The 16,691-nt window shown below is 35.5% G+C and overlaps 1 protein-coding gene across 7 annotated transcripts in view; it reads left to right on the top strand.

Annotated features, from left to right (window-relative positions):
- Nucleotides 1-16,691, top strand: part of COL11A1 (collagen type XI alpha 1 chain) — a 131,622-nt gene that overhangs the window by 32,386 nt on the left and 82,545 nt on the right. Inside the window, exons 5-11 of one of the 7 annotated variants that reach the window (XM_050306661.1) lie at nt 1,454-1,582; nt 9,170-9,286; nt 9,552-9,698; nt 9,891-9,986; nt 12,160-12,405; nt 14,977-15,039; nt 16,630-16,671. In XM_050306661.1, the coding sequence (XP_050162618.1) occupies nt 1,454-1,582; nt 9,170-9,286; nt 9,552-9,698; nt 9,891-9,986; nt 12,160-12,405; nt 14,977-15,039; nt 16,630-16,671 (840 nt within the window). Of the gene's footprint in view, nt 1-1,453; nt 1,583-9,169; nt 9,287-9,551; nt 9,705-9,890; nt 9,987-12,159; nt 12,406-14,976; nt 15,040-16,629; nt 16,672-16,691 lie in introns of all 7 variants that reach the window. The other 6 variants (XM_050306660.1, XM_050306663.1, XM_050306664.1 and 3 more) reach the window with 6 other exon arrangements.

Here is a 16,691-nt window from a genome sequence, read left to right as displayed (position 1 = left end):
TTGTATTTATTTCTGGAAGCTTAAAAGAAATATTCCAAATCTAAATTAACCTGAGACACACATGAGTCTAGAAAGTAAAATGAGTTGAGAATATTGTGAAAAGCAGACTTGTAATATATAGCCATCATGTGCTATGAAACTATTTCCAACTAAATGATTAAAAAGATAATAAAAATGTTGTAGAACTAGGAAAATTGCAGATTCCTTTTTTTTTTTTTTTCCTTTTTTTGGTCAGTTTGTGGAAATTTCTCTCTCTGTTTATTTCTTTGGTTTTTTCTCTTATTGAAAGGAACAAGTGTTACCATTATTCTTTATTATTTTAAAATGTTCTCCAGTTTTCTTAGTTTGTTAAAGGTTACTGTTATCATAGATGTAAAGCAATTTTGGAAATACTGAGAGAATTGTGACTTTTCGCAGTTGTAGATTTCCATCAGTTATGATATCTTCTCTTTAAAGACCAAACAGCTACAGGTATACTAACAAATTTAATAATTTACCCCTATTTTGGGTAAAATCAAAATAATATTACATTAGAAGTATATAAAAGCTTAAAAATCCCCCCTCCTTCCGGGGAAATAGTGAGAGATTAAAATTAATGGGTTTTGACCAAGAACATGTGCCAATTTTCAACAAGCTTATTTTTATGAGAGCTTAAGAAGCTCCTGGATGAGGAAATTTATAGTGGAAACGTTGGCAGGAATTTACCTAACTCTGTTTAAATAGTACCACTATGTTAAGAAATACACTGGATACCAGACAGCTTTCTGTGGAAAATGATAAACATACGAGGTCTCTGCAGGGGATCTCAGCAGAGCCATTTTTAATATCCAGAATAGTGGATCCTTTTACTGTGATGTTTTTATGCGTGATATATGGCAATGGAGGTGAAAATAACATTTGTTAGCAGTTAGAAGTTTTTTTTAACACATTTTACAGTGTGTGTTTGCAGGTGCTTACTTAAATATTTTGTATTCCAATAACTGTCTCTGGTACAGACTGTTTAATTTCATTTTATTGTCTCCTTCTTTGAGAGTACCGATGGGATGCAAACTCTCAGAATTCCACTGTTGATCACTTGCATGCTGAGCTGCATACTGGTAATAGGAAGCGCCCTGAAATAAATCTTAGGAATTTAGACTGGTTTCCAGTAAAGAAGTAAACAAACAGCAGGAAAATGGCAGAGCAGGAGTTACACCTTCCCACCAGACATCATTTTAGGCCAGAATTTTGCACCTAGTCCATTGCACATTAATTTGTGTTGTTTTTCCATGTGAACAATGTTTAAGATGTTTTCCATAATAGCAGCAGAAATCAAGTATGGTATTTATAACCACAGATGGTAATACCTAATTATTATGTGCCTAGTTTTGTTTCTGAATGCAAACTCTGTACCTCTGATGAATTGTAGACTATCTTTGTTTTTGTTATTTAATCTGCATATGCTTTCCTGCAGGGTGACATCCAGCAGCTGTTGATTATAGCTGATCCCAGAGCTGCATTTGACTATTGTGAGCATTATAGCCCAGACTGTGATTCCCCAGTGCCCAGTGCTGCTCAGGCTCAAGATCCTCAGGTTGATGAGGTGAGTAGTCAGTCATGTATTACTAGACTTATTGCACATTAGTGGTTGTGCTGGAGACAAGTTAAAAAGGAGCACTTCCAGATAAATGATATGCATTGTTCTAGAAGTGAGGGAAACAGGTTGCAGGAGTGCATTCATTTTTGCTGTCCACTCATTTATGTCAAGCATTTGAAGGAAACTCTCACACTGGTGGTGTTTGAGCAACCACCATTCTCAGTGAAGTTAAACTGTAATTCTTTTTTAAAATGATAGCAGTATGAGTTTGTTTGCTTGTCTTCCTGTGTATGTTTATAATTTCAGTAATGCAGAGTATCAACAAATGCCACATTTGTAAGGAGCTTTCGATATTCTGCAATTGTAAACATCTTCTGTTAGAAATGCGGTGTGTTTTAGTGAGCTGTGTGCACAAATGAATGTTCACACAAAATTATTTCAGCCAGTTCCACTCTTAGCAGCTTAACCAATGGGCACAAAACAGAGCAGAAACATGAAAGGTATTAATAGAAACTGTTTGTCACTGTTGACAGTTCTAACAACCATAAACTGAGTAATTCACTGAGGTCAAGATAGTTCCTCAGACTAGACCTCTGAGCATCAGCAGTTGTATGTATTGCTGTACACAGGTTCTAAGTACTCATATTAAATAGTATAAAGTGAAAAGCTTTTGCAAAATTTAACTAGTAATTGAACTGGGCTCTGGACAACCAGTGTGCAGTCAGCAGTGTGTGACCTGGCTGGTTATTACTACTGATTGCTCAAGAGATCATCATTAAAAACTTGCTGAAATGTTCTTGGATGTGTACTTTGAGCTTATTTCAGGACTCAACTTTTCCTAAATACATGATAATTTTATTTGTTGTCACTATTTATTCTGTCTGACTGAAAATTATGTCAGCAAGAGACAGATATTCCATAGGGTCCAGAACTTATTTCAGAGGGACTCCCTCCCACATCTTTTTGCCTCAGAGTTGTAGTTCAAGATGTGTCAAGTCAATTTTACACAGGTAGGGGTCTTTACACTACATTTACAGTGTATGGAGTCTGGTCTCTTCATGGGGACTCCATAGGACCTTCTGTCTGCATGCCTGGATACGTGGATCTCCATATTCCAAAACAGAACAGATTGAAAGCATATTGTTGATAATTTATGCAAACAAAACAAACAAACAAAACAAAAAAAAACCACCAAAACCACAAAAATATTTTTTTTCTTGTTGGTACATTTCAAAGAAAATTAAAATTTTGCTTGGGAACTTTCCCAGGCTTTGCTGCTATTTGGCTTAGCACTCTGATTCTTTCTCTTTCCTGTGTGAAGCCCTTGAAGCTCTGTGGGAGCAGTTTGGGTTAGAAGAGGTGCATGTCAGTACCCTTCCCATAGACAATGATTCTATCCCTCTGTGTTTTCTTCCCTCTTCTTCAGGACTGTCATTTGGCCTGCAAATGAGACAACAGTAGATTAATAGTAATATCAACACAGTTTACTCTGTTGTTTATTATAATTTATTTCCATCTTCAAGACATGTTTTAATTGAAGTGTGCATCAGCTTTCCTCATTCTTGCTTGTGAATAGCCAGGTATGAATCTCTGTAACTTTTCAAGTACAGACTTACGACTCAGCAGTTGTCACTACACAAAAAGGTGTTGCCTAGAAGTTCAGTAGGCATTGGATTTTTTCATATTGAATGTATAGTTAGGTTTTAAGAATCAAATATGGGTCTGAATTGTATTTTAGAACTATCAGGATTACTTTTCTTAAGGAAGATGCACCTATGCTTTTCTTGTAAATACCTTGTGAACAGTCAGGACTTTGTTTTGTTTTCAACCCCCTTTCTACTGTAAATGGAAATGTATTAAATTCCTTTCCATTTCAATCACATATACTTGGCCAGCTCACAGAAATCAGAGCAGAGAAAGACCTAGCCAGTCTTCATTGTCCTCAGTGCTGGACAGTATATTTTCTTGAGTGTCATCAGGTCTAGTTTTCAAAGGACTCAGCTATTAAGGCTTTCACATCTTCTCTTGGAAGATTATTCTGCAACCCAGTGAATCACATCATCTGACTTCTGCTGAAGAAATTGCTCCACAAAGGAATTTGGCTTCATTTATTTTGGATCTGTCCCAAACTAATGGATTACTTGAAGACATAAAATGTTTTCCCTCAATGAAATGAACTTGGTAAAGTAAAGGTGCAAATGGGCCCCAAATATGTTGACTTGGAGGCTTCAGGCACCCTTTCAGAGCATGTTAATTTAGTGTTCTTTCAGGTGTTAGACTGAGCAGAAATACTAGTTTTCTGAAAAATACAGAAGGATAATTATGTTATCTTTAGAACTGCAGTTAGCTAACTTAGCAGATATTCAAAGTAGTGATCTTCCTAACTCTCTTTCTATAGATATATAGACTTTTTGTTTAAGGAAGTAACATAATAAAGAACCTTAAGGGTCTTATTCTTCTTTTGACACAGACTGTCTTTGGAAACTGAACATTTTGTTTCTTATCTCCTTTTATCTCCTTCCTTTTATCACTTTTATGAACAATATAAGGACTATGGTAGAAGAGGCCAACCGATTCTTTTAACTTTTATTCTGCCCTAAGATTGACATTTTCTCTAATTTGTTTATTTATATTACTGCAGCTGATTTTTAAAACTCTCATTTGCTTAGCATCCTTTATTTTATTGTATTTTGTAATGTCTTAATGAGTCTAGAATGTTTCAAAGTCATCTTTGCCCCTTTAGCTTGCTCAATGACTTAGTAATCTTTAGGCAAGGAAAAAATTTGGCTTATGCCAATTCTTTGTTCTTATTAATTTAATCATGACAGTTGTTTATATTATTTATTCTTTTAATTTGGAAATGTAAAGCAAATATTGCTAAAATCTACATTTTGGAATAGGAGGTAAGGTTTTTAGAGTATGGATAGCAGAAGAATCGGTTTTCAAAGTAAGGTTTCCTTCAGAATATTTAAGTTATTTAACAGTTGAAATATAGGCCTTGCATCCTGCTGATCTTCTGCTTCTAAAATACATCTGATGAAGAAAACAGTTCATCTCTTTAATTGGAATTACATGATGATCTGGTAGTGTAATATTATCACTCTGGTAGAAAAAGCATGAGATCATAATGGAAACATTTTGTCCCATCAAGAAGCAGCAGGTTTTATTCTTCCTTTCATTTGTAAGAAAACAGTCATATGCAATATTCATTACAAGAATGGCTGTTCAGTAACTATTGCTGGTCTTACAAGAGAAGAAAGAAGAGCAAGAGGAAGAAAATTGCATCACATTTGAAGTGTGTGTTACCTGACATCTCTTTACTAAAATCTCTCGCCAAGTTCCACCTATTGAAATATAATTTTGAGTCAATCTTTTTGATATTCATTGGAAACCACTGGGAAAGTTAGTGCAGTATATATATTTTGGTCTGACTGTGAGCACTTGGTGCTCATAAGAGAACTTTCCATCCCTGATTTTTCAGATCTGTAACCACTCCATTTTTTAGCAGTATTAGGGTTTAGGTCAATTTTCGTAGGCAGATCTCTGGAGCAGGTTTGAAGTAACACTGCACATCTGTGGTAGGTGCAGTTTGCACTTGGCTGGGTCAGTATTCATAGGGGGATCATCGGAATGATCTGCAAACTGAATACCCCTTTAAATCCCATTCCAGCTTCTTGATTCTCTGGCTGCATTCTTGGCCGGTAATATCTTTGGTGTAGAGCTAAAAAACCAAATTACACTCTTCTTCAACTACACTTGTCATCCTGTCATACTTACTTTCATTCCATGCTTTGATTTCTTGCTAGAGTTAGTGGGCTTGATTAAGTTCCGAAAGTGTCAGAAGTTACTTTTCCATTTACATTAATTAACGTTGAAATTCTAGATGCTTTCTCTTATATATTCAAGAGTCTGCTTATGGCAGATTTCTGTGGACTCATCAAATTCTGTGAACTAATTGCAAAGCCTGGGTTTTGCACTGAGAAATAGTAGCATCCAAAACGTAAAGACACTTTTCTCAAGCTTTGTTGAGGCTTCAAACTGAATGAATCATACCCCTCTCTCTGGTTATTTGATAAAAGTGACCTTGTGGTTGTGTAGCTCCAGAAAAAGAGGGGATATGTGCCACACATCCAGTCTTGACTGTCAGTGGAAGGGTAAGTGTGAGTTGCCAGCTTCACAGCAGGTGACTAAAGCCATTAAACCTGTCACTGGTACTTGTAAATTTAATCCTCATTTAACTGGCCAGTCCTTCAATAGTTCTGTTGTCTCATCTTAAAAAAACAGGGAATAGCCTTCATCAGGCGGAGTTGATAAACTCATTTTGTGAGTAAATCATATTTCTAAAGTATATCTTTACACCAGTTAGGGATATAGAGATGCATTCCTCTATCTGGACAGATTGTGCCTCGGGAAATACACCTGGAAGATTTTGCATCTGTATTTCACTGTTTGCAGCAGGACCCGTGCAGTGCAGTACAGTACAAAACATACTCTGAGTTTGTTAGCTGGTGTGAAAGACAAGGGCTACTGATCTTTCAGAAGGAAATGTCTGGAAAGGAAGGATTGCTAAGAAGATTTATCTTGTAGAAAGTTTGGGACTACTACATATTTTCACTTGTCCTCCTTGTATCGGCAGGACTACAAAGTACTGCGATTTGGAAGCTGCTTGAGTGTGGTTTCAGCAAGGTGGCCGCATGTCTCAGCTTGTAAATTCCAGAATTTTCGTAATACCCCTCAGAATCTGTGCTCTTAAAGTGGAGGATCTTTACCTGCTTGCTTGGCTGTAATCTGAAACCAGCATGGAAACTGTCATTTCCCACTTCTCACCCATCCATGTTCTTTCTGTCTGTGTGCCTGAACATCAGTGCAACCACTTTGATCACGTTTTGCACATGTCAAGAAAGTTTCACTGTCTTTAACAGGAATGAGTGAAACACAACACGCAAAAGTATTTTCTGTGTGATTATGCATGATGTAATAGATCTGTCCACATATTTGTGCTGGTTTGTATGTTTTCTAGTTCTCATTCATAAATGTCTGACTTTTCAAACTAAGCCTCTTAGCATAAATATCCATTTATTCACCACTTTCTTTTTTATTTAATACTGACATTGGCACAGATATTTTTCCTTTCTTTTTTTTTTTTCCCCAGTCAACATTTCTGTTTAGTTTATGGCCTCTGAAGAACTATTTGTTACCCACTGTTGCAATTTTTATTAGTCACATAGCTGGCACAATTCAGCACAGCCATTCAGCTTACCATGAGAGAAGCCATACTACTGAGATTTGCAAAGCAGTTATAATCCTGAGCAACACAGAGCTATATTTTAATTGTTAATTGGTCGAACTCACTGCTGGACTTCTTTAGAGAAGATAAATTAATCAGGTTTTATGCGTTTGCATACATTTTTATGATTCTCAAAGAAATATTGCAATTTCAGTGCTATTCTGTAACTATTTTAAGAAATCTGGTTTTTATTCATGTGGTTCTTTCTTTGATTCCTTTATGTGGCTATGTATGGTTTCCTAGAAACTTGCCATTGTATTTTCTTTTTTGGATGGCACTGCCATACTTATTACAAACAAGCTGGTTTGAGTTGCATTTCCAGAACTGCACAAGCCAGAAAACATGTTTTTGTATAGTGACAGAACTATACAAATATATCAGCACTCCACGTGAGGCCCTTGGACAATACTCTTTATAAGTCAAACATGTTTAACATCCCTGGGGTTAGGACTAAATAATAATTTGCTGAACAAGGAGAGAGTAATCATGTATTACTTACCATGTTTAAGTCTAAAATGCTGCTGGTTTTGAAAAGTATAAATCGTATCAACTTATTTTGGTAATGCCAAAGATACCACTGATGAAAATAAAGCATTGATTAATTATATGAGACAGATACAAAGTGTCCATATACTTCATAAAGAGGATATCCTACCTAAAATGATATTTTCTTATTTAAATGTAGTTTGAAGTGCTCTTATTAATGTGCAATATAGTTTTGAACAAGTACCAAAATATGTTACATCCTTTCTTTATGTTCATATCTCATAACTAACCAATTTATATGTGCATGGGTAGAAATAATCAAAAGGACAATCAAGCAAAAAGTATCTGACTTCTGAAAAAAAAATCTGTACTTTCTTTTTTAAGGAAAACTGTTATCATAGTAAGCCTCTGAGGAACCACAGAAGTGAAGTAGTGGAAACTCACGGAAAGGGATTTCTAAGTGATTAAGGCCTTTCAGTGTTCGTCTCATAATTGCTGAGGAAGTCAACTTCTGTGCACTAAAATCATAAGGAAAGGAATTTTATAAAAAAGCATTGCCAGAGAAAACAGTTAAACCAGTGCTTTGGTCACATGGTAGAATATATTTTGGAATATGGAGATCTGTTTTAATCTCATTTGTAATTTCTTCTAAAATGTCATTCTCTTTTTGATGATGATGGCTCCTATGAATCCTCAGGCCATTTGAGTGTAATATTCTAATTATCTCATCAATCTAGTGAAACAAACAGGTATTGTCTTCATTTTACAGACAATGATGCTGTCCTGTAACAGGGGAGAGGCGATTTCAGAAGTGGCTATTTCACATGGGGCACATTAGATTATTTCTTCCTAAACAAGGGAAAGCAAACACTTATCCAGGCTCTGGCCTTAACTCCACCTTCTTTTGAATCCCTGGACACATAAAGTGAACTGGTAGCAACCAGGAGGCTGCTTTAATTTACCAGACTAACCAGTTCTTGTAGCTTCAAGTGTGAGATTGTTTGGGGCGGCCCTTTCTTCTCAGCTGTGATGAGTAGTCCTTGGTGCACATAATATCGACACTGGTGTCTTCATGGCACAGCCACGAGTACAGCTCAGGAGTTTCTGGCTCCCTAGATTATATTCACAAGATTACACAAGCCAGTTCTAATGCTGTTTTCTCCTGTAAAAGTTTTGTGTGCCAAATCTTCATTTGATACTAGTTATTATAGATGCAGAGCTATGGAGCAGTCTGCAGATGCTGAATCTGAAATGATACCAGTGAGGCATTTGCTCAGGCAGTGTGTACTGTGGAGCCACCCTGGTTTTCAGAACTCTACAACAACAACAAACAAGAGGAAGATAGCCATGTTTATTTGTGAGTTGTGGCCTCTTTCCTGTATCTGAAATTATTACTCTATTCATGTAAGATATTGACATCTCTACTTTTCTGGTTGCCTGAGAAAGAATGCAGGTAAAAGAATATAGGTAGAAAGAGGCATTATTTGAAATTTGAAGATTAAATAAATATATGATTTCATTAAGATCTCTTGATGCTCCCAAAAATCAAAATTATAGTTGATTCTTCTTTGCAGTCCAATAAAAGAGAAGTTTTTTCCTGGCACTACTACTTACTTTTTTATTACTTTTGTATTGTGCTTTGAAACAAATAAGAAATTGTGTTTTTTTCCCCAAATGAATAATTATATTGAATTGCTCATACTGACTTAATTTTGTTAAATTTTACTCCTAAGTAAAGGTTAAGATGCTTTCCAGTATTGCTAATCTAGTATGCTACCACTAACATAGGAATGCCTGATATTTTTCCATTTATAATGTAGTACACACCAGAAGATTTTATCGAGTATGACTATGAGTATGGGGATGCAGATTATAAAGAAACTGATTCTGTAACAGAGGGACTCCCACTGTTCGAAGAGACAGTAGCACAAACAGAGGTAACAGAATCTGGTCTGTTTGTTGTGTGGTGTCCAGCTGTCCCCTACCACATGGTTTGTCAATTTGTGTCTTCTGTATATAAGCTCAGTGTTTTCCTTTCACTCATGTCTTTACTCTGTAGCACTTGCTTTCAGTTAGAGATGGAAGGTCTCACGGCTGACAGCATTCATCTCGCATTTGGTTACCCTTCTTTCATTCATGCTATCTCAATTTTCTTTTCATTTTATTTATGTTTTTCCATTCCATCTTTCATAACGTTTGCAGAAAAAGAAAGCCATGGCCAAAAAGAAGAAGAGGACAGTGGCCGCTAGCTCAAAGGACAAACCCCAAAAGGCCACAACAAAAAAAACTGAAAAATATGCATCCAAGAAGAAGAAAACTTATCAAGCAGCAGCAAAAGGCAAACTAGGGGTAAAGGTAGCCAAGAAATAATCAAGATCTTTCCCAGACCAAGACTGGAAGATCTCTGATAATAAGAAAAAAATTTACCTAACCCCACTAGATGAATACATCTGGCTAATACCATAACCTGAATAAAAGTGATAACTCTGGAACTTTTCATGCAGGATTTTTTTTTAATAATTTACTTTTCTTTAATACTAGGCTAATGTTGTTGATGCATATCAAGAGTACAGCATAGCTGAAAATGACTATGGGCCCCAGACAGAAGCTCCCTCCAGAACTACTGAAGCAAATGAGGTAATAAGGACTCTCGAGAAGATACTTGTTTCACCAGGTGTCAGTGGTTAAAAAAGTAGAAACACATTTTAAGAAGATGAATGTCTATGTAAAAGATACATACTATAACAGCAGTTAATGTGGTTTTATGCTTTCTCAGCCAATATCAGAAAGTACTATTTTCTTGGGCAGAACTCCCTTTAATTCTGTAGAGATCTGCTGAATCTTCAGACTGCAGAGTTGATGGTTCTGGAAATCATTCAGTGATATATGCTGTGGGAATGTAGGGTTGTTGCATTCAGTGTGGATGTGAATGGAGTTATGTCTAGCGTAAACGAGGTTAGATACTAGACATAGTCCTCCTGATCTAAAAGGAAGGGTTGTCTCTAGTTTTTCCTGTAATTCTTAAGGTGCAGCATAAAACGAGCCTAACACAAGACAAAGAATTGCTGTAACCATCTGGAAGTTGAGTCAGAAGCCATCATTTGCTTTTCACAGTTCTTCAGCTAACAAAACCAAATTATTGGCTTTTCATTTGTTCTAGTCAAAAGAAACATTATATTTTGAACTGTCAAAAAGATAAATTATTATTTTGACTTATGTTAGAAAAGACGTTTTTAGAAAGCCAGAATGACAAGCCTAAGCATTATTTTGTTAAAACTGCTACACCTAAGCCAGTATTGATTAATATGTCTACATATTAATTAATGCTACTGTTAGAAAAATGATGACTGATTGTAAAAAACAGTTTTAATTTTTCTTTTACCTTTTTCTTTCAAAATTAAGATATGTTGCTTAAAAGATGTACAAAACTCCCCCTCCCCCCCTTCCCCTGAATATTCGAAAAGAGGAAAAGAGTCCCCATTTGTTTTTCTGGTTTCCCTCCTATGTATCTTGAAAGGTGAAGGTGAATTAAGGTATGTTTTACTCATTCTACTGTAAAGAATTCTTGTGTGAAATATCATGTTTGCTTCTCCCAAGTTGTTCAACAGAGGTATATCTAAATAATTCAGTTTCTTGGGCATGTTTAAGCCAATTTTACAATAGCCAGGGTTGTAATGAGGTAGATTCAAAGCACTAAATGCTCTCCTTGGTGAGAACAGTTCTGCATAAAGGTTAAATTTGGCTTAGATTTGGTTCAACTCTGTGTTTACTCTAACTGTAAGGTAAAAGTTGTACTCCCATAGGTAATGGAATTAGGCAATTGTTAAACCAGAATCTGACCTATTTTAACTGCAGTATGTTTCAATGTCATAATAAAATCAAATGTTTTAATTACTCTGGATGTTGAGTAGCTTCTGAATATTTTTAAGACCATCCAAGTTCATATTGTCTGATCATTTGGAATATCCATTTCATATTAGTAATGTCTGAAATCTGGTTTCTTTCAAAATTGTCTTTTCAAGAGACCTCTGTAATAAAATAAAGCAATCCTCTTTTATTTCACAAATGGTTTTGTACATCTCAAATATAGCATTCTTTTAAACTGCTTTAGTGCTTTTAAGATGGTTGCTTGGTTTGACAGTTTACATACTCTTAAGATGAAAACTTAGGTTCCTGAAATGTTTAAATTAATCTGAATTTTGCAGATCGTACTTGACTTAGACAAAAAATTACATAAATTACCATGACACGTATGAGCCATGACTTCTATTGATGAGTAAACTTTAAAATCATTATTAAAAGAAAAGGGGTTTAATCTCAACATTGGTATTTATAGCCATAAAATAATGAAAAAGGCTGGCTTGACTAAAGTGATTCTTGCACTTCCTCCACATTGCTATTGTAAAAAGACCTGAATTCATTCGTTGCTCATTGCATATGTTCATTCATTTGAATGCTTGTAAGTGTGAAACCAAGCAGGGAAATTTAGCTATATTTGGCACTAAAGTAACATTAAGCAAACAGTACACATAGTACTGGATATATTGAATTCAGTGGTTTTGGAAATAAAAAACCAAAGCCTATGAAAACATTACTTCTTTGTACTACTTATACAAAGATCTTTTAATTACTCTGAAAGGCTGAACTTGCATTCCTTCAGACTCTAATTAAAAGACAATATGCTGTAGTTCTACTGTTCTTTCTTCTTTTGACAAGTCATCATGGTGGATCAGCATATGCTTACATTGCTTTACTAACAATAACCCACATATTCCTCCTATTTCCAAATCTTTGCTACTGATACGAATAGCAAAATCCTGTTGAAGAAGTATTTGCTGAAGAATACATAACTGGAGAGGATTATGATAAAAAAAATGAGGCAACTGAATATGGAAGCAGAGGAGTAGACCTCAGTGAATCTGATCTGCTGGTAGATGGAGATTTAGGAGAATATGATTTTTATGAATATAAAGAATATGAAGAGAAACCAACTGATTCCGCTAATGAGGAGTTTGGTCCAGGTGTTCCTGCAGAGACCGATATCACAGAAACAAGCGTAAGTTGATTGGAGGCATAATGAAGATTAATTTAATTTAGCAATTATTTTATAATTACACAGTCTCAGAACTGCACAGACCCTGATCCAGAGCTCCTTGTAACTATTAGATATATTCTCACTTTTGATAGGCTTTGGATCAAGGCCATCCTTTTTTTTAAGTACTCCTGAACTTTTTTATTTTTATTAAATGTAAGATTCTTGTCTCGTTTGATGAATGGAGCAAGGGAGGGCTGAAGATGGGAGGGAAAGTAAAGGAAAGAAAAGAAGAGGTAGAATTCAAAAAATAAATGATTAAATGAACAGTTTTTAAAATCTTTTTAAACTAGAGCTAAAGCTGGAAAAGAATGTAAGTTCTAATGCAGGTGTAAGTGCTGTAATTAATATTTTTATATCATTACCCTAAGAAGCTGAAATGCATACAAGTGTCTAGAATCCTATGGCTTTTGCTACTTTCCAAGGAGAAAATTCATGAGTGGGAAGGTGGAGGTCTGAACCCTTTCATGAAAATAAGCTTAGTCAATGGTGACAGGTTTATGATCCTGCAGAAGTGATTTAACAGCTCAGTGTATATAAAGAAAGATAGGATGACATGGTGGATCCTGTGAATCATGCTCTTTTTTCTGAGTTTTATAGCTCTCTCTTTCCCCCAGACTTAATCACAGGCTAAACAGCAAGGCTTTAACTTTCCTTTAGTTGTGCCAAGATCCTTGTTTACCAGTTTACCAGACTGTGGAAGCTGCAAAGAAAAGTAATATGGCTAAGACTGGAAGGATAAAAAAATTCCCATTTGGATTTTTTAATTAGGAATACCCTGAATATAGTTAAAAAAAAATAATTTTGTTTGCAGTATTTGCTCAGTATTATCTTTACTTTCTCCTCACAAAGTCAAAACTTCAATTCACGAAGGATCCAAGAAATAACAGCAAATGCTGTGAGGTTGCTTTTCTCTGCCAACCTTGAAACCCATACTACTTTTACTGCTCCTTTCTAAACCCTGTTGGGGTCATTGTATTTTTTAATGATCCTTATCTGTGCAATGTGATACAAGTGTACTCTTTTCCTTCTAGCCCAGATGGGGACACTGTGGCAGAATGACACAGAAAAGGTCAGATTATCTGCAAAGCAAAGAGCCCATAAGGCACCACTTGTGCCTGCATTAAACAAATGACTGTGTAGACTCTATCCCCTGGTGTAAATTTCAACTTAAAATGCCTTGATACAAAGCTGAAGGAGTCAGGAATCTTGAATTAGAACACAGGCTCTGGCCTGGGCCTTCTCATCTGCTGAACCAGAGATATCATATCATTTTCCTTTGACATATGGGTGTATTTAGAAGAACTGAAGTTCTACCTTTGATAAGAAAGGCAAGTTTGAAAGTACTCAGTATCTGGAAACTTTCAAAAAGGGGCAATGTTTCCAAAGATGTCATTCTTTACAACTAATTTATGTTACTCTAATAAAAAATAATTGTCTATACCTCTTGCTACCTGATTTTTATGAACCATCGATGGGTTTATGAACATCATTCATAGTGAGATCTGTGCCTTCATAAATAAATGCAAAATGCACAGGACATTAATCTATGCCTCTGTTTTTCCATTCCAAAATATTTCCTATTGAAACACTGGAACATTATCCTTAACATTTTAAAATCCCCAGCTATTTTAGAGTAAATGTCAAATCACTCTACTGAAATAATAAAAAAAAAAAAAATCAAATTTTCTACTGGTCAGAACTAGAACTTTAATTTCTAGTGAATATATTAGCAGTCAAGAGAGGTACTTCTGAAGAAAAATATGTTATCTCATGATTTGAAAAAAAACCAGTTTCTTTTTCTTTGTTTGAAACTTGAATGCATCTCTTCCATTAACATGCATTATTGACATATTGTTTTAGTCACTTCTGTTATCTTAATCCTGAACCCAAAACTTCCTGTAGAGCTGATCCTAAAAGAATTTAGGCAGTTGATGCTAATTCATGTGTTTAGGAGGTATAACTGGCTATCTGTGACATATTATTTAATGTTCACAGTGCCATTTAACTCCTTTCCCATTTTTGCCATGCAATCACAGCCCTTTGTCAGGCTACTTTACATGTTGTGAATTTCTAATGAATGAAATTAGGAACCTGAGGAGTACTGTCCATGTTGGACCAAGGGATCTTTCTTTCCCTCTTACTTTAGGCTTGCTTAAATCAGAAAACCATGAAAAATCTTTGTTAATTGTCAAGAATATTTCCAATCAAATAAGAAAAGAAACAATGTTGTGGCTTGCACACAGAAGTTTTAGTCCAAAGTCCTAATGCAAAGCATGGGATGCACACTATTGCATCACATTCAAGAAGTAAAAACTGACAGTACCCAGTAATTTGAAAAGTATGCATACAGTTTTTGCATTTTCCATTTCTCATGTATTTTTTATTTATATGGTTTGTGCCTGTGATGTATATTTTATAGCACAGACCAATTCCAGCTTTAGCTTTCAGTTAAAGATTGCTGCAGTTTTTTATTGTACCAGGTCCTTAGACCTTCTACTTATTTTCATTTTTGGGGTTGTTTTTACTGGCCAGGTGACAGGACATGGGGCTTATGGAGAAAAAGGCCAAAAGGGAGAACCAGCTGTGATTGAACCTGTAAGTACAGATGTGGGTGAGTTTTTCTGTATCACTATATAATATATGTACACTGTGGGTGCATCGTTATCAAACCATGTTGTTCATGATAGGATGACAGTAACCTTATCCATGATTTCTGAAACACTCACCTGTAATGTGGATGGTATCAAGTGATTACAGACAGTGGCCTGTTCCAGCCTACTCTTTTGGTCACGTGAAGTACTGACCACATGTTCCATAAACCAGGGAGAATCTTCTTGTGCAGAGGAAAACAGTGTTGATGTGCTCTTCAGGCCATCTAGGATCTACAACTTGGACAGATCTACCAACGTGACTTTCAGCTTACCGAGATAACTTTCAGCATAGGCACTGGTACCACTGTGACTACAGGTTTCAGCAAGGACAAGGAAGTCCCTCTGAGAGGTCAATTAAATTCTTATATGTTTAACCTGCGCTGGTGCAATCATATTGCTAAGAGTTTAATTAAATTCTTTCTTTGGAGGTTACAACTTGGTCAGTAAGGTGTCAGTAGTTTATGCATCTTTAAACAGTAGTGTAGTAACTAAGTGGTTTTTACATCAGGACTAAGTTTTACTGTAGCATAATGTTTGATGGTTAGAAACTAAAATTTAACTGAATTAAAATGATTATGTAAAAATAATAATTTTTGCATAATCAAATATCTAGCAGAAACTGAATGCCAGTGTGGTTTACTTTTCTAGAATTTTCAAGAACTGCTTTCAAATTTGTGTTTGGTCCAAGCAGAAATTAAAGTTTAATCTGGTTTTTATTTCATGGAAAATTAGGTACAGAATTACCTAGGGAAAAATTAGCTTAAGTTGAAGTCTGAAAAAATACTATGGTGTATCATTGTTATCCTAAATAGCAATCATCTGGATTCTGTGATCCAAAATCTCCTTCTTAATTCTGTATTTCTGTCTCAGAATTAGGATTTGATAAAGTTACTGCTTAATTAAGTTAAAGGAGTACAATAATGAACAAGTTTGAAATCAAAATTGTGGCATCTCAGTCATGGTCTGTTCTGTGAAGAAGCTCAAAGAGTGTTAGCTCATACAATGCATGACTTTTTTAAGCCATTGCAAGGTACATTTAGTTTAGATCTCTAATACTGAAGATGTTTCCACTGCCAATCCACAATATTGTTGGAGTTCACTACAACTCCCTTCCAGCTAGTTTGTCCAGTTCTCCTTTCTATGGAGAGCCCATTAGTACAAGTGAGGATCACAAGCTGTAGGACGTACAATGACCTGGAATTTGGATTGGCATCTACTCTCAAAAAAAAGGAACTAGGAGATGCTACAAGACCCATAACATAGGAATAGTCAGTTATTCACATCAAATTCTTCAACAGCATTAAAAAATATTACTTATGATCAACTGTTAGGAGATCCCTCTAGTCTAGAAGTCTTTCTCACTTTTAAAGCCACTCAACAATTCAGGCTCTAATTCTAGTAATTTTAGAGAGAAGATTTCTCAAAAACTTTATCAAAACACTAAGAAATGTTAACTTTAGTAGTTCAGATATAAAATTTTTATATTTTTCTACAAGACACAATAAAGTTAACGTCATGTTTCATCCACCCATAGGGTATGCTCATTGAAGGACCGCCGGGACCAAGAGGACCTGCTGTAAGTGTATTAATCACAAT

The sequence above is a fragment of the Myiozetetes cayanensis genome, unplaced genomic scaffold, assembly GCF_022539395.1.
Source record: "Myiozetetes cayanensis isolate MyiCay16 unplaced genomic scaffold, myiCay2020 scf12, whole genome shotgun sequence".
Lineage (NCBI taxonomy): Eukaryota > Metazoa > Chordata > Aves > Passeriformes > Tyrannidae > Myiozetetes > Myiozetetes cayanensis.
The sequence above is the reverse complement of the archived record's forward strand: the minus strand, read 5'-3'. Positions and strand labels throughout refer to the sequence as shown.